Source organism: Podarcis raffonei, chromosome 10 (genome assembly GCF_027172205.1).
Source record: "Podarcis raffonei isolate rPodRaf1 chromosome 10, rPodRaf1.pri, whole genome shotgun sequence".
Classification (NCBI taxonomy): domain Eukaryota; kingdom Metazoa; phylum Chordata; class Lepidosauria; order Squamata; family Lacertidae; genus Podarcis; species Podarcis raffonei.
In genome coordinates this window covers 47,442,073-47,469,000 of record NC_070611.1, presented here as the reverse complement: position 1 = coordinate 47,469,000, position 26,928 = coordinate 47,442,073, and the positions used below count along the sequence as shown (strand labels likewise).

Below are 26,928 nucleotides of genomic sequence, written 5' to 3'. Positions count from 1 at the left end.
ATTCAGAAGGGTGAATCATTCTGACTTCAAAATACCTGCAGTTAAAATGATGTTCTGTTCTTTGCAGTTTTAAAATGTTATATTTTTGTATATGTACATATTGGGAATGAGAGGGGGAAATCAATTAAAACCATTTTCAAAGTAGAGGGTGTAATGACTTAACCCCATATGAGACTCAGGGTTCCAGGCGTCACAGAGTACATTCAATACAGGGATTCAGAAGGTCCTCTGGATCTCATTGAGCAGATCAGAACTCAAGTCACTGCACAAAGCAGTGCTATGAAGAATATGTATCACAACAGTGCAGCATTCAGCTAGTACTACCCAAAGCACAGAGATTTATCTGAGTGGCACTTGCATGCATACATCTTCCAACATGGACATTCATTATACATACAACTAGAGTGACCTCCTAGACTAGACAGGGCAGACAAGGGGCTATGTGAATATGGTTTCATAACTACATGTTAGCTCTGGATTGCATAAGGCCGGAAGCTTCTATTTTCTGTTCGGTTCTCGTTTGTTGATCTAATTGTGCATCTGTGACAATGTTTATACACTTCCACAGTTTAGACAATTCTGTTGCTACAGCAACAAGCGTGTCTCCCAGCATCCTGGATCTAAAACCAAAGGTGTAATTTAGAGATCAAGAGACAAAGGGTTGGCAGATACCCTGAAAGAAACTCCCTCTCTCCAAGATATGCAACCTGCCTTTGTCTCCTTATCCCTCAAAATATGTCACCCTCTCTATTTCCATTTTGCCGTAACGGGAAGAGAGTTACTCCTGCTGCTGTTGGCTGGCAAGCCTAGTTCAAAATGATCATCTGCAAGTGATTACTGCTAATCCATATTAACTAGTGAGATTGCCAGGACCCCTACCCTTATCCTAAACTGCAGCAAGAGCTCTAAACCCCCACGACAGGACTTTCTTTGGGATACTTCTTGCCGTGCTTCCTGAACTGATGTCACCATTGCTGCTGGGAACAATATTAAGAAGCATCTTGGATGGTGGATCAAAGTCTAAAATGCAAGATGCTCTTGTATACAAATCAGGTTGTAGCAATGTACATGCCTTGTGTTGTTTGTGCCTTGGGTGTATCAAAGGGAGGGATTTTTATACACAACTGTTGGGTTATATGTGTGGCCAACAGGAAATTCAGATGGACACAGAACAATAAAGACTGGACAGAACAAGCCCCTCACCTGTTTACCCGGATGCTGCCCATGACTCGCTTTATCATGAGGTACTCCTCGTTGTAGAGGTGAGAGGTTTCTGATGTTGTGTGAGGGAGTGGGTGTCACACACAAGTGTACACACAACACAAGGCGGTGGTACCTCAGGGCTGGTGGGTAGCAGTGGTGGCAGCCATATCTGGCAGTCGCTGTGGGGTGAATACCTGTTTTAGAGACAAAAGTGTGGAAGAAATATCACAACACCTAAAAAGATTAGTCATAGCCTAGACTAGAGTAGGTAACCTCTAGCATGTGGACCAGTCTTAGCCTGTGTGGCCATTTTGTCCATATCCTAGTCAAAGAAAACATGGGCTTTTTTGTTGTCTGTATTCTATCCCATCTTCCTGCATTACAGAACTCAAGCAGGTGTATATGGCGTTCCCAGGCTGTCTCCTATCAAGGCACAAGTCAGGAGTAGACTCCCTAGCTTCAGCAAGGTTGCTGCATCTTCAGACTGTACCTTAGAACTATGGTAAACAGATTTTCACAAGTGAGGCTTAAAACCACAGCTGGCCCTGGAGGGCAGGAAGGTTGAGCATTTGCCAGGGTTCCCAAACTAGCAATGGATTCACTGTCCTAACAGTGCTATCCTTACTACTTTTCAGAGAGTATTCAAGAAGATCAGAGGCAGCCTAATCAATGCCTTGCCGTGGCGAAGGGGCTTGAATAACTCAGAGAAGCTATTACCTATGTCGTGCAGGGCCACCCAAGATGGACAGGTCATAGTGGAGAGTTTTGACCAAACATGATCCACCTGGATCCACCACTCCAGTATCCCTGCCAAGAAAACTCCAAGGACAAAGACAACAGGCATATAAAAGTTATGACGCTGGAAAATGAGCCCCTCAGGTCGGAAGGCATCTAACATGCTACTGAGGAGGAAATCAGCCCTGAGTGCTCACTGGAAGGACAGATCGTGAAGCTGAGGCTCCAATACTTTGGCCACCTCATGAGAAGAGAAGACTCCCTGGAAAAGACCCTGATGTTGGGAAAGATTGAGGGCACAAGGAGAAGGGGACGACAGAGGACGAGATGGTTGGACAGTGTTCTTGAAGCTACCAGCATGAGTTTGACCAAATTGCAGGAGGCAGTGGAAGACAGGAGTGCCTGGCGTGCTCTGGTCCATGGGGTCACGAAGAGTCGGACACGACTAAACAACAATAAGGGAATCCTCAGTTCGCTTGCCCCACATTTTTCAGGTTAGCCCCACCCCACGAAGGGCACTGTGTCCAAGGGCCTCAGAACCCTAGAACCAGAGTTGCTTAAAATTATTGCCTGCTTCAGTTGCTTTGAAATACAATTATACTATTTCCTAAATGTTTGGTGATGAGGTGCCATCCAAATAACTGAGTCTTGAAGGGACCCTTGCTTCAGTTCCTTTGCAATGCAAATGCAAAGCTTATGCTGGATGAAAACTTATTCACATTACAAATGCCTCCCTTCCCCTTTCTCTTTCACATGAAAAAGAATGCTCAGACTTTTCAAACAGAAAGGGGGAAGGCTCAAAGGTGATTTAAGCTCATTGTATGGCTTCTAAGAATTGGGCTCAGAGTGATGCCAAGGCTTCCACCATAAATTCTGAAAGCGGAGTGCAACTTGTGTGAGAGGGATCTGGAAACATAAGGCTGGAATCCATAAGGCTTTAAATGATACAGTAGATACATTGAAAACATATTGCTCTGCTTTCCTTTGGACTACAGTAGCGAGGCAGAGAATGGGGTCTTGTCATCTGGGCAGTCCAGGACCTCCAGACACACTGCCCAGGCTTGTGTCCTAGAAGGTCACTTTGGTGCTGTTTACGCAGCAGTTTCGCTTCACCCTTGGAGGCACGCTCCACTGTATCTCAAGACAGATGCTAACAATTGCTGAATCAGAGCAAACAGCAACCCACAGAAAACCTGAATTGCATATCCTCCAACATTTCTCCGATGAAAATAGGGACGTCCCATTCCATAATGATAATTTTACTATTTATGCCCCACACTTTTTACTGGGTTGCCCAGCCACTCTGGGCAGCTTTCAACATATATAAAAACACAAGAAAACATTGTAAACACTAAAAAATATATATCCATATACAGGATGACCTTCAGACAGCTCAGGGGTAGGATAACTCCATACTCTTCAGCATTTCTCCAATGAAAATAGGGGCATCCTAAGGAAAAGGGGGGCGCGGGTGGTGCTCTGGGTTAAACTACAGAGCCTAGGACTTGCTGATCAGAAGGTCGGCGGTTCGAATCCCCGCGATGGGGTGAGCACCCGTTGCTCGGTCCCTGCTCCTGTCAACCTAGCAGTTCAAAAGCACATCAAAGTGCAAGTAGATAAATAGGTACCAGCGGGAAGGTAAACGGTGTTTCTGTGCACTGCTCTCGTTCGCCAGAAGCAGCTTAGTCATGCTGGCCACATGACCCGGAAGCTGTACGCCGGCTCCCACGGCCAATAAAGCGAGATGAGCACCGCAACCCCAGAGTTGGCCACGACTGGACCTAATGGTCAGGGGTCCCTTTACCTTTACCTAAGGAAAAGTGGGACATTTTGGGATCAAAGCAAAAACTGGGACAGCTTCTCTAAATCAGGAACATCCCTGGAAAATAGGGACACTTGGAGGGTCTGGAATTGCTGTTTGTTGTGCTTTAAAGAGCAGGTTTTTGCAAGGAGATATCTGGGCGAAAGAGTGCTCAGACCCAGAACTTTACAACATGGACATGTGCCTGGAAAGTGTAAAACGTAAGTGTGGACAAGCCCTGAGTTAAGATGAGATTTGTCAGTGCTGTAAGGCAGCTTCTTAAAAATGAAAAAGGAGTGTATTTTCTGCACCACACACACTAAAGCAGAGAGGGAAGTTATCTTCTTCTCATTTGGCAACTGCCCCTTTCTGGAAGTTCAGGCTGCATCACCAACATTCCTGGAGATGAGCAAGAAATTGCCTCATTTCAGGTTGGGTTTTTTCCCTTTCTGAAGGAACGCTTCCTGAATTTCTAGTCTGATGCCAAAGAGCAAAACCAATAAAACAGAAGACATTTCCATGAAGGTGCAACCTACCAGTATATTCCACCCTGTTCCAATTTTTCATGAGTGATAATAACTTTTTTCAAGGGAGACCACTCCAGCTCTCAGCACGCATTTATCTGGCCGGAAGCAATTGCATTGATTTCCTATACAGTTGTGTTTCCCAGCCCTCATGATTCTGGAAATAAACTTTAAAAGGTCAATGTAATGTCTACTAAGAGCTTTCAGAGTAAAGGCGGTCTGGGAGGAGCGTCAGCTAGGAGAATTGACTAGGAGGACGGGATGGAGAGGGGCACAACTCTGGGAGATTTTTCCAGAACAGGGCGTCATCTGCTGGAGTTTCAGAGTAATTGAGAGGCACACCTTGCTCTGGCAGCTGAAAGCAGGTGATAAGAAGGCTTTCGTGTTTCCCTATGGTTCTAGGGAAGTCAGAGAAGCAGAAAAACAAAGTAGAAGCTAGATATTTACCCCCTTTTCTTTGATGGGGTTTCTACTTCACATCAAGCATTTTTAAAGGTAGTGTATAATTGTCTGCTTTTCTTCTAAAAGCTAAAGGTTGCATTTCAGCTGGCTGAAGATTCTTTGTGAAAGTTCCCGGTTGAGTTTATTCAGTATAAATGTATTCTATGACTGACAGCTGATCCTACTAAATTGGGTATTATGTGATGTACTGCAACTCTTTGGGGCTGTGTGTGTGTGTGTGTGTGTGTCTATGTCTAGTGCTTTTTTTCTTTAAAAATGTTTAGGGATACTCTCATTTTGACTCAAGAAAAATAGTTCAAATCGGGGGGAAATAAATACAGTAAATGGACAAAAGTACAAAGATTCACAAAATGTTTAGGGGTATGTGTACCCCCCCACCCGAAAAAAGCACTGTCTATGTCTATATGAATCAGCACAGTTGTCTGCATTTGAGGGAACTTTTCTTGAACTTCCAAATAAATTTATTTAAAGTTGTTTTAATGGTTTTTTAACTAATACTTTTTATTATCTTATTCCCTTTGTAAAGTACTTTGAGGGTTTTCTTTTTTAACAATCAAGTGGCATATAAATTTTATGAAATAAATAAAATAAATAAATTTTGGGCTCTTTTTTGGAAACGTTTGTTGTGCCTGAGAAAGGAGGACAGCTTCACAGTGTCATTTTTCCATCTTCCTGCACAATACCGCCTACCCATTGATATCCCTTGCTTGAGGTCTATTCTTCAAGGGAAGGGACCATAGCTTTGTGGCAGAGTATCTGCTTTGAATGCAGAAGGTTGCAGGTTCAATCCCTGGCATCTCCAGGTGACCTACTGCCTTCTTGTTGCTCTCTGCTTACGCTAGATTTCCTTCCTAGCAATTGAGAATGCTGTCGCAATCTAGGTTGCCTGTTATAAATTAAATGAAAATGTATTTCCTGGATTGCACTAAAGCATACAAGTAGCTTACAGTCTTTTACCAGATGCCCCTCTCTTTACGAATAAAGCCAGGGACCAAGACACAAACCACAGTGAACAAGAGCTCTCCCTTCAGATTGAAACTTTTTTTCTGGCTAAGGGCTAATAAGGCCCTTAACAACTATGGACCTGGCAAAATTTCAACTGGAAAAGCTTTTTCTGTTGCCTTTCATGCTGCAGCTTAAGGTACAGGAGCACTGCCAGAAAAAAAGGTGGCAGTTCTGTTTCTCCACCCTCACTCTCCCTGCTGTGCAGATTGGGTCCTACAAGCCAAGGACTGCTGAGGAGAAGTTCTGTCCCTCTGAATTCAAATTGAGCTCAGTCTGCTTGTTTTCCTGACTCACTGATACAACTCCTCCCAGTGGGAGAGGGACAGTAAACTTCATTTCCTCACAGGAATAACAGGATGGGTGAGAGGTTGGGGACTAATGTAATCAAAAGTGGAAAGTTAGGGCAGGGTGGCCTTCTAGATGTTGCTGAGGTCCAACACCCATAATTCGCATGGTCCTTGTTGGCTGAGACTGATGAATGATGTGGGCCAATCCCATCTCATCCCTCTGCTAGTGCATGCTGCATAGATGCCACAAAAACAGGCAACAGAGCTCAAGCTGGGTTTGGGTTTTTTTTTGCAAATGGCGCTCGGGCTTCCATTGCCTTGCAGGGTGAATGTAGATCCAGCATTGCCCAGAATGCTCGTTCACATGACGTGTGGCTCTCCTCTTTTTCTAAGCAACAGAGATCATTTAGAAAACACCTGATCCCTTAAAATTCAACACAGGCAGATGCAAAAGACAGAGCTGCTGCATCTGACCTTTCAAGAAATGGGTTGTACCTCAGCAGCAGAGTATATATGCTTTGTATGCAAAAATGCACAGCTTTAGACTCTGGCATCTCCAGGCAGCAATGGGAACGACCCCCATCTGAAACCCAGTACTGAGCTAGATGAACAGATGGTGTGGCTTGATATGAAGAAGCTTCCTCTGTTCCTTTGCTACCTTTAATGTTGTACAGGGACTTTCAGCAGGTGTAGCTTTCAGGATAAGTCTTGCTAACAGCACATGACAAGCACAGTACCAATGAGGTGTTGTTGTTTTAAGACCACAATGGTGTCACCTGAAAACATGCTTCTGGTTGTATACTCTGAGCCTCAAAATAGCCAATAACCAAATTTATTGGTAAAATAGCCAAAAACCAAGTTGTCCCATGTCTAGCAGGGCAGGTAAGAACAGGTGCAAGAGAGGACAGGGGCCCTGCACCTGTTAATAGCTATGTAGCAGAGGGACTCCCCAGCAGTGACACCTGCTGAAACCCCACCCCTTCTTTTCTGCAGCTGTTAAGGAAGTGCAGGAGCCTCCACTTTTGCATCTGTCCACCCTACCTAAATGTGAAGCCTCGCATGTGAAAGCAGTCTCAGCCACATGGCTTTGAGCAAAATCACTGACCAGCCACTATTGTTGCTTTTGCGTTTCTTGTGTGCAAATCAGCATTTGCACCATTCTGTCTGTAATGCAAATGCAGATTCATAGAATCGTAGAATCTACATTGTAGAGCTGGAAGGACCAATTGTAGAGCTGGAAAGACCCACGAGGATCATCTAGTTCAGCCCCCTGCAATGCAGGAATACTTTGCCCAATGTGTGGCTTGAACCCACGACCCTGAGATTAAGAGTCTCATGCTCTACCAACTGAGCTATCCCACAACTTGCATTAGGCGGCATGTTTATCTGCTTTACAAAGGCTCTTTTCCCATTGCCCTACACCAGCAGGGCTTAGACGTTTACATAAATAACATGACAGTGGCTCCCATCTCATCTGAAAACATCCTTAAGATTGAGGATGTTCTCAGAGCTGTGTACAAATAGCAGTCCTGGCTGGTGAGGTGGGGAGGATCTGAATTCTCCTCCCCACCAGGCCACTGTTCCAATCTGAATCATCTCCCCCATTCCGTGTGGCTGCTACAAGCACACAAGCGTCAATCAGGTGTTCCACATTAGCTTGGCTCAAAGCCTGAGTCTTAAAAAAAACTAAACTAAGGTCTGCAGGTGTCCATGGCACCTGAACACTGTTACCTCTTACAAGTTAAGCTTTGAAACAGAGTATTCAAGTCATGAGTATATGAAATTAATTTTCCATTATGTAATAAAAGTACTTCTGGGGGAAAGAGAGAGGTCGCTTATTTGGAGCCATGGAATGCCTCAACGTTACGAGAGCAAATTCTTTAAGCTTCAAAAGGTACCACAGGAGCACTGCACTTGCAGGCAAGAGAGCTCCCTAAGTTTCTTTTATCACTTCCTCTTCAACTTCAGACATCCTGCCTACAGATTTAAGGAGGTCAGCAACAAGCGTCAACGTCTCAGCTCCAAAGACGAGCTGGTGGATGGTAGCGTGTGCATGGTTGGTGACCCTGAGGAGGTTCTGCAAGGCAATTTCAACATGCTGTTTCACTGCTCCCATGTTGCTAGTTTGGCCTGATCGCAGGTTTTCGTTCTCCACTTTGTAACAGGTCAGCTCAGCCTGGAGGAAGCACATCTCCTGCTTCATCTTCTCAACATCACTCTCTGCCTTCAGGGCTCTTTGAGTCATGCACTGGAGATTTTGTTCTGCCTGTTGCACCAGAGCTTCCAGATCCTGAGCGTCTTTCTCCTCTTTATTCACCGTGGCTTGCAATGTCCTCTCCAGGTTCCTTACCATTTGGGTCTGACTTTCTGAGAAGTTTTGGATCCTTCTGATCTTCCTCCTCAGCATGGAATTTTCCTCCCTAAGCTCTTGGTAGCTCAGCTGCGGAGACACGTATTCCATATTTTCTATGGGCTCTTCATGGGCAACATAGCTTTCATCCGTCTTGGTATGAGAAGGGCACCCAATACATGTCTCGTTGTCACTGAACCCCCACGAAGAGAAAGCCTCCATCCCCGAAAGACTAGTTGTGTTGTAATTGTATGGATCACACTGAGCCATGCTGGCAATCCTCGACAGATGCACTTTGTCATAGGCAGATGGCGGGTATCTTTCTCTCCAGTCGTCATCGTCATCTGATAAATGATCAGAAACTGTTGCCTCCTTGTATAATGGCTCTTGAAATTCCAAGTTCAAGCCCAGTGGTTCTGGAGACAAAGACACTACTTCAAGCCCAAGGTTCTGCCTTGCCATTTTCTTTCTGTAATTTCTATTTTTTACTTCATGCTGTCTTCCAGGACCACGGTTCTTGTTTTTACCCATCCCTTTCAAAGAAAATGTGGGTGGGTCATTTGAATTTTTCATCTGATTGTCTCCAGAGCTGATGTGACCCTTGATGTGGTCTGGAGGAGGTGGTATGTGGTGGTGGTAACAGGGCTGGATTTCCTCTTCTTCTTCTTTCAGGCCTCGGGAATGTGAGCAGCCCGCCAGAAGTGGCCGTGGCATGTTTTGGGGGAGGCCCTATTGGCTTCTATAGAAGTTTCATTCTTCCCAATTAGCACCAGCCCAGGTCCCACTTCTTCTCCAGAGGATTAACCAGCCCTGTCAGCTGTAGTGCCAGTGCTGCTGGCCTCAGCACAATTTAATGGTCTACTGAAGCATCTGAGTCTTTACCCTGTAGGTGTGCATCTCTTTAATAGTGGAGGAAGCAGAAGTTGCCTTGATCTATGATGTCACTAGATGACAGTACTTCATTTTGTGACTTCACAGGCTTGGGAGAGACACATAGCTAGAACAGCTTTTACAACTTTTTTTCAGCCAGTGACGTTGAGCTATATACTATTGATGCCAGGACTTGACCCTGTCTGGAATCTTTCTAGGTTATCCTGCCATGCCCCAGTTTTAATGCCAGTAACTAGATAGTAAGATGATCAAACCAACTACGGATGGACAATCCTAACTAGGACCAAGGAGGACTGGGGGAGTGGAGCTGTTGCTGCATTGAAAGCCCTAAAGACTCTTGCTAGTCTTTGTTTTTTTGCTGTGCTAGCTCCAGGGCTGGCACAGCTGAGGAACCCAAAGTTCTGGTCCCTTGTGGGAACTGCAGACCTTTGGATTCTGTAGGTCCTCCAGTGCTCTACCCCAACTCTGTTGGTAGTGGCCTCCTGCCAACCTGAGCATAGCAGACGCCTCAGCTGCAGCAGCAGCACCCCAGCAGCACTCCTCTCCTTTGGCAGAGAGGTTTGAGAGCAATGATTTCTGTTTAAATCCAAGTCTGTGGCTATGAAAGAAACAATATCCTTTGGGGGGTATTAATGCTGTGAACCCTTCCATCACAGGCTCAGGTTGTATATATGTGTAAATAAGCCATATATCACAAAGACACCACAGCCTCCGCTGTGCCTCATTCCAAAGGAAAACGTGAACCCTGGGTAAGAGCCTAGAACCCCTGGAATCTTGCACCACTTGGATATTGGCCTGGCATGCAATAGTATGTGAATAACGCTAATCACATATGTTTTTTGTTTTTAATGATGCTGGTGTTTTAAAATGACGCTGGTTAGCATTTAAGCAGCAATAGGAGGGACAAAGGGCTGCAGGGGAGAAGCTTTGACTGCTAACTTTGTCCGTAGTGTTCCATATGCTAATACAGAATCTACTCCACAATGCACAACATAAACTGTTATTATTCATGCTTATATCCACCCTTCCTCCACTGAATTCAGAACTCAGGGTGGAAGACATGGATTCTGGCTTACTTCTCTGCAGTGCTTTTTTTCTGGGGAGATGCAGGGGTACTCGTACCCCTAAACATTTTGTGAATCTTTGAACCTTTGTCCATTTACTGTATTTATTTTCCCCGATTTGAACTATAAAATGGTGATTTTCTTGAGTCAAAATGAGAGTACCCCTAAACATTTTTTCAACAGAAAAACCACTACTTCTGTGTCTCCTCACACAACAACTGTGTAAAATAGATTAAGGTGTGTGTGTGTGAGAGAGAGAGAGAGAGAGAGAGAGAGAGAGAGAGAGAGAAAGAAAGAAAGAAAGAAAGAAAGAAAGAAAGAAAGGTGACTTTGTAAGGAATTGCACTTTGGAAACTTCTCACTGTAACTGTGCTTTGAGAGTACAACTGAGTTCACTGTCCTGAATTGGCTTCATATATCATTTTATTAGAATCATTGAGTTGGAAGGTACCTTGGAGGTCCTCTGTGTAGGATCTGGAATGCAAGACACACAACCCTGTCCTGGCTCTAGCCTCCGCTCAACAACCTCCAGCAAAGGAGAGCCCACCGCTTACTGAGGCAGTTTTCAAGCACTTTTCAGGGGGAAAGCCCCACACAGAATGTGATTGAATAGTTCCAACCTGGATTAACCTGATAACATGAAAGACTGTGACCAGTTCAGATAATCTGTGGGCAGGATTTCATTCATCTGTTTTATTGTTCAGGGGGAGATGGCGAGTTACGAAACCAACCAACAGAAAATGCCAAGCACGCAAGTTAAAACCAGGCCAGTCTCACTTTGCTCTGCCAACATGTGGCATATGAAGGGTATGAAGAGGGGAATGCAATCAAATGTGCTTTAAAAAAATAATAATTATAAATAGACCGAGGAGTATATGCCAGCAGTCCCCATCTGTCCTCCCAATGATTGCTAACTGATAGATTTCTTTAGGCAACCTCATCCCCTGAGGCTTAAATAGCAATTTTATGTCTCTCACTGGGTGCATTTTGGGGTAGGAAGAGAGGTGTGGTGGGTTCTCCCCCCTCCCCATAGCCCAAGGAGCAATACAAAAAAACAACAACCAAAAAATGACCGAAAAACCCCACCCCCAAAACAAAACAAACCGTTGGAAGTGAAACCATCTTCAGAGCGTGACTCAGAGCTATTCATAGCTCCACAAAGCCAGCTGCAGCATCAGAGACAGAAGGGATTCTGCCTGTATTATTATTTCAATTACCATCTGAATTAAAAGTTTGAGCCGTGATCAACCCACATGGTGGAGGGAAGGAAATGCAGCAAAGCAAGGGATGAACACCAAGACCTGCTGGATGACACAGCCAGCGTGAGACATAGGAAAAGGTTACAATCCCCCGGCCACCTCCAGCTTCTTTCTGTTCCCAGAAGAGCATCAGTTCTTGTCTAAGTCCTTCACTCAGATGGCTAACTATTTGTTGTTGTTTTTCTGGAGGGCCACTTTGGCAAGCAAGTGAGTTGGGTGAGCACCTCAACCCCTATCCCTAAGATGCAAGTTCTGTTCCCACAGAAGCTATGTTCTCCACACACCGCTTTCGCTTTTGGGAACTAGGGGGCCAGAAAGCATCCCTCAGATTGCCAGATCTGGGTTAGGGGCCTCAATGTTCTTACATTTTGGTCTCTCATGTGTTGATATAGGCAAAAAGTGGGAAAGTTATCATACCATCAAGAATCCTGTGGAAGATAAGCTGGGATATAATGATCCTGAACAAAATAGCAAGACATGAGCAGTTATGGGGTGGAGGGGTTCGTTCAGTGAGGATTTTTAGGGTGGGGGAGGTTACCATTTTTGTTGTATTGGAACGACTACAAAACAAATGAAGCGGTAATTATGGAGGTATTAACTATGACTAATGACTTAACCGATTTAACTTCTATATGTGTTTGCGTATTAGGCAACTGGAAAAGTCAAATAAGAAGACAAAGGAAATGTATCATATAAACCCCTTTTTAAAATCTTTGCTCCCGTGTTAAGTGAATGACATTCTCTATAATGGGAACATGGCTCCCCATCATGAGATATGAACACAACTGCTGTCTTCTGAATGGGAAGGAAGTTTAATAGAGTTCAGGATTGTGGGACTTGTAGGCCTTTTCTTTCACAATAAATGTGCAGTTAATTGTCTGCTGGGGAGGGATGTCCTTAAGAACTGGACTTGGTGGGTCAGCGGAGGATGACAGCTTTTCTCAGGCCCAGCGACCACTAGCCATTTTACCAGATCTGAGGGGGAAAACATAAGAGGAGCCCTGCTGGACCAGACCAGAGGCTTGCCTTGTCCGACTTCCTGTTTCCCACACAATGAGTGGCCAGATATCTCTGGGAAGGCCCCATGGAGGACATGAGGCCATAGTCCTTTTCCTGCTGCTGTTTCCAGCAGCTGGTATTCAGCGGCATATCGGCTATCACCTTGAAGGTGGCAAACAACCATGATGATGATGACTAGTAGCCATTGGCAGAAAGCTGAGCTGCAATTGCTAGGCGACTGTGGGGATGCTCTTCAGAACCAGCTCAAATGGGGAGGAAGATGGCAGTGAATAAAAAAGGGAAGGAGACTGTGCTGCTGTCTATGAGGAAAGGGGAGATTGGAAGTGTTGGGATACTGCCAGGGAGGCAAAGTCCATCATAGCCCTCAAGCCGGCTGCCGGACGATCCATTGATCTCCCGTAGACACGCAGTATCAGCAATCAGCGACACAAAGCCTCAAGAATAGATTGCCACATTCTTAGGCTGGTGCACACTCTATCAGCAGAATTCACACAGCAAAAGATGCACAGCAGGAGAGCATATTTATACAGTTTATTCAGCGTTGGTCAGAACAAAGGAACCATGACCGCCTGCATCAGTATTGTCAGCGCTGCCCAAGGTCCCAGCTCACACAAGACCAACGCTGCTTCTTCCTCAAGTAAAAAGGTCTTTATTGAAGTTCAGTTTCATTTCCAGACGCGCAGCGCGCAACGCTACGTCTATGCCTCAGACCGTAGAAGTCCCATCTGAATCTCCTCCCCCCTGACACCAGCTTAAGATTCTAGCCTTACTCCACCTCTTCCTCTGTTCCTTCTTTCTCTGGGTCCTCCTGCTAGTCGGAGTTTCAGCCCTCCTAGATTCTTCTGACGCTGAGTCCCCCGACTCTCCTCCCCCCCTCCTTCGGGCTTTAGGACCTGGCTCCCAATCCGGGTCTTCTGCTGTCCCGCGCTCCTCCACATTTGAACTTGGCGCGCGCGCGCAGCCTCCCACTTTCCTTCTGACCGTTACACTTGTGTCACTGCTCCCTCTTTCGGGGAGGCTAGCTGGACCTGGCCTTCCCTCCGTCTCCCCACTCCCCGATGGGGGCGTGGTTACCCCTGACTCATCTTCTCTCCCCGCTGGAGGAGAAGCTGGTCCTGACTCATGTGACTCTTCCCCCCCACTGTGCTCTGGTGGGGGAACTGGTCCTGATCCTCCGCTACTCCCTTGGGAGTCCCCTCTGGTTCCTTGTTTATGGAGCGTCCCCCATGGGACTCGCCTCGCCCTTATCATAGGCGCCCGCTCCTGGGAATCTTCTGATTCGCTGGAGAAGCTCATGGAATCTCTCGGGCCACTGTCATATTCCCCTACGCTCCCCTCTGATTCCTCTCCTCCGCTCTCTATTTGCTCTCTCCCCTGCTCTTCTGCTCCTGAGCCTCTGACAGGTATGTTCAGGCAACAAGAAGGAAACGAAAGCAACGACACAACAGAAACATCCTGTGAGACAGGAAATACACAGGCTGTGACACAAACATCCTGCTCCCTTTTAAGGTGGAACGGAAATATCCTAACAGGAAGGTCATGGCCTATGGATGGCAAGCAAGGAACACGGAGTAATACTCCTCTCCAAGGCTAGTGAAAACCCAAAGCTGGTTTTGTGTGTGTCATAAATATCACAGACCCATTGTGATGATGATGATGATGATGATGATGATGATGATTCTCTGATGAGTTTAAGGTTTATGAAATACAATCCACTGAGAGACAGACTGAGAAGAGCTATTGAAATTCACCTGCATTAAAAGCAGGGCCGGTCCTATCATTAGGTAATGCAGCCACCTCAGACAGCAGATTTTGGGAGTCACGAAAGGTCAGCAAGTTGTAAGTTGTTATTGTCATGTTTTTACTGCCAGGGTGGGAGGAGAAGTGCATGTGGGATTCTCAGCCTCAGGATATGTTCACATCAGTGGCTTGAAATGCAATGAGGTCATTTCCACACATGCTCACACACTGTGTTTCAAAGTTGCGTTTGCAGGGAGCTGTTCACATCGGAGAAGGACAGGGATGTCTTCACCCAATGCGTTTGACCTTTTTCAGTTTCCTTGTCCCTGCACCCCCCTGAAACTCCTATATGTTAAGTTTTTCATCTGCAGTTGCACATCCATCTGTGTGTTTGTGACAGCATGTTCAAATTACTGCTTACTCCACATACAGTTTTCTAGCTGGATTGAAGCTCATTTGAGGAAAAAACCAAATCAAACATCAGTTTGATGTGGATTGTTGCTAACGTCATGTGAATGTGACTTCAAAAATTAGCCGTGGGAATGCACTGGTTGCAGAGTAAAGCAGTAATGTGAACATACCCTTAGATGCTAAAATAACTTGGCTGGGTTCAGGCAGAGGTGCAGTATGTCTTTCTTGCACCAGCCCTGACTAAAAGTAATAGTCAAGGGGACCAGGCCTGAGGTGGTATATTTTGAAATACCGTGGGGCAACAAATAGTCAATTATTTAGTTTTTCACTGTATTTAGATTTTCACTTTTTACCACCATGACAGATTTTCTGCCTGAGGCACTAAGACTGGAGTTGTGAGCCCAGTTTTTGAGGGGCCCAACTGAATTGACTCAGACTACAGTTTTGTGATCACATGTCTTTTGCTGTTTCTGGAGCCAGTGTGCAACATACCCATATTTCTTCAGTATGTCACATGTGAAGAGGAGGGGGAAGAGACAGTCTACTATGTAAATGGTAGTGCAAGACAGAGGGATCATCTCGTCACCTCACAATCTTCTTACCAGCGAAACGCTCTATCTTTTGAAGAGGCACTTCACACAGAGGATTGTTGGTGTGAAATCAACATTATTTATCTGCACTGGTCTTACAAACACCTTCTGCCTGTTTATTCTACACATCAAAAAGGCAGCCACTAGGAGGCTGCAGAGTAGTTGCTCTTTTATAAATATTGCAAAAGTTCTTGATGACTTACGTAAGGATATTTATTGATGACTTAGATCAGCCTGCACCAACCTGATGCCAACGATGGCTGCCCTGGCTGGGACTGACGGGAGTCGTACTCCAAAACATCTGGAGGGTGCCAGGATAGCAGATAACTTACGTATTGGAAACCACCTCATGACACAGGTGGGACAATTCAGTAATGTGGATAGCAGTAACTTGGATTGATCAGAAAATGATTTGCCGCCAACTAAGCATTCTGGATAATTCTGATGAACTGAAGAGTTTTAAATTCATTGTGCTGAACAAAAATGTGCAATCCACAAAGTCCCGTAACCTACAATGACGCTCTCTTAATATGCAGCTCTTTCTAGAACACAACATAGCAAACACTTCATTAAAAGGCAACAACATTAATATCTGCCTACCTAGGAGTGCTGGATATTTAAGGCAGAGGGGGAGACTTTGTGTTTGATCCTTGGTGAAAAGAGTGCTGTCACCAGAGTATAGCTACTGGCTCCCACATTAGGAACAGGTAGTGATAAAAGCTGGATTTTGGCACCTGCTGTGTGGAAAGAAACCTAGTGCCTTGCTTTTACTGTGCATGCCCTACCAATAAGTAAGAAAATTTGAAACTGAAATGAACGCTCGTCCCCTTGAGGTGCCTAAGCTCATGGTTTCTTATCACCAGGTTTATCTACATAATCATCTCCACAGTGCTCTCCATCTGCACACATCCCATTCATCAATATTTCCACATCTATGCCCCACAGGGCACACACAAAAATACCTTTCTGTGACAATTATAGTGCCTGTACTGTCACAGTGTAAGAGCAATAAGTGTGATGTCTGCAAGGTGAGAATGCCTGCAATGTAATAAATCATCACGGGATAGCAGTAAAGGGTAATCCTCAATGGTGAGTTAGCTACTAATGGAGGGAGTGAGGGCATTTAAAAAGTTTAAGAGGGTCATCTTGGGGAAAGGGGGATATGATGTTCATAAAGGTAAAGGGACCCCTAACCATTAGGTCCAGTCGTGGCCGACTCTGGGGTTGCGACGCTCATCTCGCTTTATTGGCCGAGGGAGCCGGCGTACAGCTTCCGGGTCATGTGGCCAGCATGTTTAAGCTGCTTCTGGCGAACCAGAGCAGTGCACGGAAACGCCGTTTACCTTCCCGCCGGAGCGGTACCTATTTATCTACTTGCACTTTGACATGCTTTCGAACTGCTAGGTTGACAGGAGCAGGGACCGAGCAACGGGAGCTCACCTGGATTCGAACCGCCAACCTTCTGATCGGCAAGCCCTAGGCTCTGTGGTTTAACTCACAGCGCCACCCGCGTCGTATATGATGTTCGTATATAGCATTAAAAGTCCCTGCTAGGTTTAGCAATCGGGGCAACTCTTCATGACATGTTGATGTGTCCACATGCTTCAGGCACCAAAGAAGTGAAAAAGAGATACAGAATAGGGTGTGTGTGTTGGTGTGTGTGTGTGGAACTACACACCTTTACAGCTAATGATGAGAGCACAGACACACACCCAAATTCTGCAACAATAAATGCATTATCAGAGGGAAGTATCAGAGTTTCCTAGCTATAATATATCTAATACTGCTTTGACTGCTCAGAAAATGCGATGTGCCATAACAACCTGCAAAAGTGCACAGGGCTTCTTTTTTAAAAAAGAAGAAGAAATCTTCTTGACTTCTGCATTACCTGATAAGACCGATTTAACCACTTGTACATGCAGCTGATTATAGGACATGCGGACAGACTGTGTCAGTCTTTTTAAATACAGCAGTCAAACTAATTTAAATCACATTTCCTAGCTGAAAATTCAGATGGTAGGTTTAACAGTGGTGTGGCCGCCTTTATGGAGATTCTTGCCCTCAGTTTGATTATGATGGTACTATGTGACGTGCCAGATAATTCGCCTCATTCCTCAAAATAAGGTCAGCATCAGAGGTCATGACATAACCAAACTCTAAACAGCTCAATCGTTGCCAGACCTAGTTTATCTACGTACTGCTATTGATGGGGAAATATAAACAAAGAAAGCTTCTGCTATTGATCCGTATGCGCGTGCGCATATGTGCACATGGGTGCATGTACTTCTCAAGGGTAGGGATATTGTTGTCCTGCACATGGACAGAGAAGGAGAGGTAAAAATGAGAGTGGAAAAGACAGAGAAAATGTTCTGAAGGGGTAGCAGTGCCTTAAATCTTACAAGGAAAAACAGGAAAGGCAGAAGAAGTCCTATGGCAGACCTGCATTCATTCTTTCTTTGTACCCACAGCGGCTTCTTTTTCATTAGGCTTGGCAAAACACCACAGAACCCATTAACTGGACTGTAAATTTGGGGGCTAAGTACCTTCATGTGGAAAAGATTGATTGGGAGGCATTCAGTAGAAGTCACATACTGTTTTTGTTAATAGCACAGCTGTCTTTATCTTTTACATGTGCCAGAAATAAAACCACAGCTCAGGTGCACAGGGCCAGATCCTCAGCTGGTATAAAGTCATGCTTGCTTATATCCACTGATGGTCTGGTCCATGCTTTGCTTTCTCTTTTGCAGCAGAAGAAAGCAACGACTTCCATTAATACCGTATGCGTTTTCTTCTGTGGCATCCATTACTGACTACTGTGAGGAACAGGATAGTGATCTAAAATCCTTAAAAGACATTATGGCCTCATCCTCCACTAGCTGTGTACAAATGCTGAACTGAACACCCTTCAACTTTTATTTTTACCCAATATTTGATCTGTGCTGCATGCCATGAAAATGTGTGGGTACCTATGTGGGTGTTACATGAAACTGTGTCAGCCGGGAAAGGGACAAATATTTTCCCTGGCAGATGCCGGTACTATATACATGGCTGAAAGCAGAAGTGGTGGTAAAACTCCCCACTTTTAAATTGCACTGCTTAAAACAGTGCGGGGAGGGGGGACTCTGAACACTGAGACTGTCACCTCGTGGGATTTCCTTCTACCTTTTCCTTGATAAGCTGCCCACTTTCTGCATCTCAATTTTCTTTTTAGTGTGTTTGCAGCATTGCACTTTGTTCAATAAGTGCATAATTACTGTGAGAGAATAATAATAACTTGATGAAGGAGGGTAGAAGATAAGTCAATGCCACCCACACTCAGAGGGATAGCCCACATAACCCAGGGAAAGAAACTATATGTTAGAAACAGATGCAGGCGGCCAGATAGCAGTGTGTTATAAGGCTGTACATGCATTGGCAGAAATGGGCAGGTGCATTGCATGTCAGATGGGCAGTTGAACTACGTGGTAGTATCCTGAGCACCTGCCCTGAAATGGCACTATAAAAAATGTGACAGCAGCCTCAGTGACTGGAACATAAGGATTCCCACCCACCTCCATTTATTTTTCCAGTTTTAGAAAAGAGTACAGGGTGATATTCAACTAAGAGTTGACCTATTCACTAAGTAGACCTATTGAAATTAATATTCATGAATTTCAGTGGGTCTGCTCTGAGTAATAATTACTTGAATACCACCCACAGTGCATCGTTTGTCTAAGGCAGTGTTCCGCAAACTTGGTTCTCCAGCTGTTTTTAGACTACAGTTCCTATGATCCCTGACCACTGGGTCTGCTAGCTAGGGATGATGGGATTTGTAGGGGGGGGAAATAGCTGGCGAACCAAGTTTGGGAAACCCTGGTCTCAGGTTTCCATTCTTCCCACCACATCAAGGAAGCTTCCTGCTTTATCTTGCAGTTCCATGACAGGGTAGAAATTCAACAGGTGCGTATTATTCTGGGCTGCAGATGCAGTGATGGGGAGAACATTCTTGTTGAATCTAATCATGATTAGACATGACACGAAATCCTACCTAGCAAAATTTGTAACATTACTTTATAAAGACATCCAGCCTCAGTTAGAAAGAAAAAAAATAAACAAGCAATAGGATGTCCACCTCCAAGGCCAATTTAGTGTTCTGTGTACAGTCGTACCTTGGTTGTCGAACTTAATCTGCTCCAGGAGTCCATTCAACTCCTGGAACTGTTTGAAAACCAAGGCGCAGCTTCCGATTGGCTGTAGGAGCTTCCTGCACTCAATCGAAACCCATGGAACCCGCATTGGATGTTCGGCTTCCAAAAAAATGTTCAGAAACCAGAACACTCACTTCCGGGTTTGCGGTGTTCAGGAGCCAAAATGTACGAATACCAAGGCATTCGAGAACCAAGGTACGACTGTACAGTGGTACCTCGGGTTAAGTACTTAATTCGTTCCGGAGGTCTGTTTTTATCTTAACCTGAAGCACCACTTTAGCTAATGGGGCCTCCTGCTGCCGCCGCGCCACCAGAGCACGATTTCTGTTCTTATCCTGAAGCAAAGTTCTTAACCTGAAGCACTATTTCTGGGTTAGCGGAGTCTGTAACCTGAAGCATATGTAACCTGAAGCGTATGTAACCCGAGGTACCACTGTATTCATAAACCATGTGAACAAGATGGCAGTCTCATAAACATCATCTCCATAACCCTAAATGGCCATACAAATCACCTGATAAAACAGCCAGGAGTAAATAGCCACTGGTTGCCACTGGTGGAATGGTCATGGGGCACTTTTGCCTTTGTGAAAGTATTCAGAGTCTGGCACCTGCTCTGATGAGCCAATTTATCTTGGTAGACAAATTGCATCTTATTTTTCCATTGTGCTTATCCACCTGCAGTTTAAACCAATTTCAGTTTATTTGTCTGTGACTGTCAGGCACACAGAGGCAACAATACATTTGTGTGATATTAGCATAACCTGTTGGCAAATGCTTTTTGCAGTGCTGTGTGCCAACAAACATATTTTCTTCAACAAATCAGCTAAAGTAGTAGTCTGGGAAACTGTACGTTTATGACTGAGGAACCGATTTCTAAGATGCAAGTGGTCACATACTGCTTTGTCGAACTTAACTAGACCGTCAGTACACCTATTTAGAACATGCTCAGATAGGTAAATATTAACTGGTTAAAAGCTTGCATGAATTCCTTGCCAGTTTAGTGGACAGAATGAACACAGACCCTACAAAATGGATTCAAAATACTGCCTGGATATGAGCTTTCGGGTGAGCTTTGAGCAAGCCTCACAGCCTCAGTGTTCATCTATAAAATGGGAACAAGTATGAATTTTCATAATGATATTATTACTAAGTACCCAAACCCTGGCCTATCCTGCCTATATCATCCAACAAGTCATCCTGCAAGTGAAATGAGAGTCAGAAAAGAGACTTTAGATGATGGTATATAAATACTTCTATAATTTATTGTATTTTTTCCCCACCTTTCCCTTTGTTGCTTTTACTGCAGTGATGAAGTAAACTGCAGCTGCAAGACAGGGAGATTAAGGCTCACAGTCAATGGTGAACACTTATTATTCCCCATTGTCATTTGAATAAATTACATATTATATATAAAATAATATATCTGTTCCTAGGAGATGATCAGAGGAGTCTGGCTCATTAGAACAAATGGAGGTCTTCTAGTAGTTAAAAAGAGAGTTAACTGTTCCAACTGCACTCCCAAAATATCAATTTTTAAAAAAACTGCCAGCCCATTTCTAGTAATGTCCCCACCCCAGTCTCAGAAAAGAAACAACAGATTGCGCACACACCAATTTTGGCATTAGAAGAGGCAGGAAAATGAATGGGGAAGTCTGTGGCCACAGAAGGGGAATCAAGAGGGAAAGTGATCTCCATAGCTGTAGTCTCTCCATCATCTCCCTCTCGACTTCACCCCATCTTCTTCCTTTCACTCACCTCCCTCTTCTTCCATCCCCACCAGAATTACTCTTTAAAATATTTGTTCTCTGCTGTGTAATTATTACCATTGTCAGAAGCTATATACAGTAGGTCTCATGCTTTGATGACTCACCCATTCTGGAGGCACCATTCTCAACAGAGAGGACTTTTCAAATCCTCATTTGGCACCTAGTTTTTACTTGGCTAAACCTCTCTTATATAAACTGTGCAAAGATTAGGTGGTCGCCATCTCATCTGTCAGGAAACAGGCCCCAAATCATATCAAAGGAGCTGCTTAAGGTCCACTGATGGTGTACTCGTTCCCCTGAGATTTAGCAAAGAAAGGGCAAATTTCAATGCTAGGAGAAAGGAAATGGTTCTCAATAGGAATAAATCCATTCCCGGATTTATTCAAGATGAAATTGCAAAAAAAGCAAAGCTGTTAAGAGACTTTTTATTATTGCTTTTTGTAGCAATGCTGAATGGCTACTTTCAAGGGGAAAAAACAGAGTTTGGCCCTTAGACATGCATACTTGGAAACCCATTTAGCTGTTCAAAATTGTCGTTCGGTGCGTACAACCTGCAAGTTGTCCAGAAATGCAAATAATCCTAGGAATCCTCATAAGTGATCTGAAATGGTGGGTGGGTGAGTATAATCCTCACTAAATAACACCCCCAACCTTACAGAAGCAGCTCAACACCGTTCTGTGGCCCTTCAGAGGGCAAATCAAATTCTCCCTTTCTAGGTTCAATGAAATGACAGCAGGCGTCTGTGAAGAACTGGGTCTACCATGAATTATTACAAGGCAGTGAATATGTGTGTGTGCTGATTTAAATAGGGTAGCCTTTTATGCATCACCAAAAAACACAGATTTGCATAACATGTGCACATACTAATTTGTACCTATAAATGCATTCAGAAAGAATCACTGTAATTTTAATAGAAATTCCGCACATCTCTCCATAGCAGGGAAGACGCAACAGACAACCTGCGTGACAGCCTGCTCATTCTGCTGTCTAGATGCTCACTGCAGATGGGCAACAGCAAAGCCCCTCCCCTTCTTAGCACCCTTTGTCTTAAAAACAGGATTGGACCTTCAAAGTCCTTCAGACAGAGGCCTCCTTGAAATAGATGGCTGTCCTCTGTAGAGTAAGGCACCTGGTCACCCTAGATTTAAACACAGCAGTGACAGCAGGTAGGAGAGGGCTAAACCCTTCCTCACATACTCCCCTAAATTCTTTTTAATGCCATTTTAATATGAATGGCACCCCGTCACTGTAAAGTCTACTGGGAAATGTAAAGTTGGAAGTAAAGGCCACTGGGAGAAAAATGGACAGTAGCACAATTGTATGAATGTTTATTCAAAAATAAATACCACTCTATCCCAAGGTATATGTTCATAGGAATGCAGCCTGAAAACTGATTTTCAGTGGTACAGTATGGGTGGGGTGGGGTTTGATGCGTGGCTCCAGCCATGCTGGACTTTAAATGGTCCTACTCACAGTCCACACTGAATAGGGAATCGGCTAGTTGGGCTCTGCCACTTTCTGGTCAAACTGAGCCCAAGGATTGCGCATGACCGTGGCTGGGATAATAAGAAGGCATATCTGGTGGTATCTTGTAGCACACAAAACTGTTGGCCCCAGTTCTGTCACCTGACTGCATCACACACTACATTTAATGCTCAGTGGAGGCAGCCATCCACTTTCCATGAACTGCTACCCAATTTGTCAGGACAATGGCATAATCCATTCTGAGTTCCGTGGCCAAAAGTTAACCAATGGGATTTCAAGAGACGGTCTCAAAGTATATATGCATCCATCTATCTTATATCTGACGCAGTGCAAACAATTACCAGAAAAAAACAGCATGGCGCCAGCCCTTTCCAGGCCTGTTAGAACAAGAATCTCTTCACCAGCTGGTGGAAGGATAAAAAGGAGGGAGCCACTCTAACTTCTCTAGGGAGGGACTTCCAAAGTCTGGGAGCATCTGCCAAGAAGGCCAAGTAATTTAATACAAGCAATTGCACTGTCATCATTACTCTGCTATCAAATGTGTCCAACGTTTGGCCCCATAAAAAGCCCCAAGGTGTAGCTGATTCCTAAATCGACCTTCGTGATCAATAATTCTGTATTAAAAGGGTTCTGTCTATGAAGCACTCTCTCAGTACAGTCCTATATATGCAAAAGCCATTATTTCTAACTAGCACTTCATTGCTAGACTTGCCAGTCGTTGATAGTTCCAAATATATGCCATTACAATCTAGTCCATACATTTCCTTAATGGAAGGGACATGCATAAAACTTAACCCTGCCCCATCTAACATAGGAACTTCAGATACACTGAGATTGTAATTAAATTTATTTATGAAATGAGGTACAGCGTGGAAGCTGACAATTTTCCCTCTCAAGTCCAGGATAGTCTCTTATTTGTCTGAAGTGCAAGTTAAGAGTGATCAGGTTGTCAGCCACAAGTAGTAGTAGTAGTACAAACAACAACAACAACAACGTCTGCAGCAAAATATCAGTAGAGGTTTACACAGAGAATCACCATGCCTCACTGTACTAGCTTTTAGCAAGGCGTGAAAGGTTATTCTCTGAGACCTCTCATTTAGTTTTAAAGCACTGAATCCGAAGAATGAGAGGATCCTATCACTGATCAAGGCTTCCATCACATGCACACAAAGCAAAATAAATACATGCACAATGGTGTGCATGTGGAGATGGCTTACACACTCTTTTCCCTACATGGAAGTGATCTTTATGTAGGAAAATTGTGTATACAAGGGGCCTTTGGCACAGTGGGCCCTAGATGCCATGTCTGGCCTCTCCTGCCCAGGCAGTTTTTCTGTTTGCCCAACAATGAAGATGCTGTCCTTACTGTTTGCAAGAAGGGAAGCCTGAGAGGTGGCTGCGGCTTACAAGGTGTGATTTCTCAGGGGCATAAGCCCAGCATGGCAGAAGTGAGCAATAAGACCTGCAGCATAACTTGGTGGAACATTAGTTGTGCCCTTCTGCTCACTAAGTTGGAGGATCTTCAATGGCAGAGAAATTGCTGTGGAGTCGGGAGCAGCGGTGGCATTTACTTGCACGCTCTGCCTTGAACAAAGGACTCAAGAGCTTGCCTTTCCTTGACATGTTAAAAGTGGTGAAATAAGCAGACAGATACCCCATGTCTTCTCTAACACATACATTCTCCAATCGCCTGCAAATAATTTCGTCAGCAGTTAGTTTGAGCTCCTTTACATAACTGCTGTAGTTTTAGGCTACTTTCTGTAGCTGAGATCTGAGATTCAGTTCTACCACTAAGATCAGCTTAATAGTCAATCAGTGGGTGACCTTGATAGGACACAACGAGGAGATGAGTGGTATCAATATAAACTGTGTCTGTCTGGCTATGCAGTGACGGCATGCGGGGAGACAGAGAGGCGGGGGAGAAGCTCGTGGCAGTTATAGTCCCAGGAAAAAACTTTGGCATGCGTTTTCTGAGAAAATTGGGGTTTCTCCTCCACCCCTCCAGAATTCTGAGGGCAGGCTGTTAATCCCCTCAAAGACCTCACTCCAAATCCATCTGATTTGAGACCTCTCAGAAAAGACCAGTTTGAAAAACAGCTTGAAAGCAACAGTGCAGAAGGACTGCCCAAATAGACCACTCATAGGGTAAAAGAGATGGAGAAGTGGTACCCGTGAAGTTAGTTAAGAAAACATGCTCTGAAGCCCAATATACCATACAAGAGTACCCACGAAGTTATGCAAGCAAATGTTCTAGAGCAAAATGAGTAAATGTTATAAATAAAAACAGCTCAGAGTCTCGTGGCATTTTAAAGACTAGCAGATTTGTTGTAACATGAGCTTTCATAGATTACAACCCACAGGTAAGCCTTTGCTGGGATGAAAGCAGCCTGCACACAGGATTGCAGCCAAAAGTAAATTGTGTATGTGCCTGCATTGACAAAGATACAGATATCCCCCAGTTTTATGCAAACACACTGAGGCATAGAAAATGCATTAGCTCCAACTAGAATCAAATATTGTAATACACAACACCTACTAATGATCTCTTACCCGGTGTATGGTCAGCTTATTCCCATCTGAATTCTGCAAATCCAGTTATCAGGGGAAAGGAAAAAAGAGGGAAATGCCTGCATCCCATCCACTTTGAGTTACATCCCCTGAAACTGTTCCCTCTCTTGGTCCATTTTGTATGGGTATGATTTCCAAGTAGCCCAGTACAGTTTTCTCTGATTTGATCTTTCTCCAACTTTCTTCACTGGTTTGTCAACCTGCTTCTTTGCTCTTCTTTGTTTCTGGACTTTTCTGATTTTAGCATGCTGTTCTGTGCAGTGTTCCCATCCGTAGATCTTCAGCTTAACCACCGGCTCTCGAAACGATACTTCTTTCTAGCTTTGCCTTTGTTTCTTATTTCTCTCGTCTTTTTTACTCTCCTGCTGTTCCATTCATTCTTTCCCTCCAGGGTCTCTCTCTCTCTCTCCTCTATTTCTTCTGTTTGAATCGCTTGTTTCTACGTTCTCTGGTCGCTGTGCAGTCTGTAGCTAAGAAGTCAGTAACTCCGCTAGAATCCAACAGCCTTCAACTACTTTAACCCATCCCTACATGTGATCTCAGAACCATGGATACACGCTGCAGATGCACTGATGGGGAAAGATAGGAGTGCAATCCAAAGCAATGGAAACATTAATAGGAGCACATGTGGCTGGCACTGCAGAGCCCCAGGCATTTTTGCACAAAGTACCGTGGCTTGCAAAGGTTTGCTGTGTGTTCCAGAGTTTCATGCTCTCCCTAAGAGTTGCACCCTGAATCTGTTCCAGAGAAGCACAGATAAGTCCCTCAAATTCTACCACACGTCCAGAACTTCCTCCATAGTTGCCTTGTTGTGACTTCAGCATCCAGGACCAAGTCAAGATGATTTGCTTCCTGTGGTGGAAAATCCAAATAGTCCTCCCTCTCCCATAATAAACTTGGGATGTTGTGTCAGCTTACTGTAAGTGTGTAAGAGCTGCTCAAGTGCATCCGTTGTTGTTGTTGTTTAGTCATTTAGTCGTGTCCGACTCTTCGTGACCCCATGGACCAGATCACGCCAGGCACTTCTGTCTTCCACTGCCTCCCGCAGTTTGGTCAAACTCATGCTGGTAGTTTCGAGAACACTGTCCAACCATCTCGTCCTCTGTCATCCCCTTCTCCTTGTGCCCTCCATCTTTCCCAACATCAGGGTCTTTTCCAGGGAGTCTTCTCTTCTCATGAGGTGGCCAAAGTACTGGAGCCTCAGTTTTAGAATCTGTCCTTCCAGTGAGCACTCAGGGCTGATTTCCTTAAGAATGGAGAGGTTGATCTTCTTGCCGTCCATGGGACTCTCAAGAGTCACCTCCAGCACCATAATTCAAAAGCATCAATTCTTTGGCGATCAGCCTTCTTTATGGTCCAGCTCTCACTTCCATACATCTACTGGTGCCTAACTGGCACCCAACCTGAGGGGACCATTTCACTCCATAGGAACATGGGAATCTGCCTTATACTGAGTCACATTACTGGCCCAAGATTGTCTGCATTTACTGCCAATGTCTTGCCAGGGTTTCAGACATGGCCCTCTGCTAACTTTACCTGGAGATGCTGAGGACTGAACCTTTTGAAAGCAGAACATCTG

The 26,928-nt window shown here is 44.6% G+C and overlaps 2 protein-coding genes across 2 annotated transcripts in view; both read right to left on the bottom strand.

Moving 5' to 3' along the window:
* The window catches only part of KCNJ4 (potassium inwardly rectifying channel subfamily J member 4), a 28,390-nt gene extending 2,490 nt beyond the window's left edge, over positions 1-25,900 (bottom strand). Inside the window, exons 1-2 of the mRNA XM_053406293.1 lie at positions 25,332-25,900; positions 1,204-1,397 (exon numbers count right to left, since the gene is read on the bottom strand). Of these exons, the coding sequence (XP_053262268.1) occupies positions 1,204-1,241 (38 nt within the window). The 5' untranslated portion in view covers positions 1,242-1,397; positions 25,332-25,900. The remainder of the gene's footprint in view (positions 1-1,203; positions 1,398-25,331) is intronic.
* On the bottom strand, positions 7,796-9,281 carry LOC128422369 (endosome-associated-trafficking regulator 1-like). The gene has a single exon (XM_053406294.1). It carries the CDS (start codon positions 9,079-9,081, stop codon positions 7,951-7,953), a length of 1,131 nt encoding a protein of 376 aa, XP_053262269.1. The 5' UTR covers positions 9,082-9,281; the 3' UTR covers positions 7,796-7,950.
* Positions 25,901-26,928: the final 1,028 nt, after the last annotated feature.

Excerpts from the sequence above, each read along its gene's own strand:
- LOC128422369 (XM_053406294.1), bottom strand. The coding sequence starts at position 9,081 with ATGCCACGGCCACTTCTGGCGGGCTGCTCACATTCCCGAGGCCTGAAA.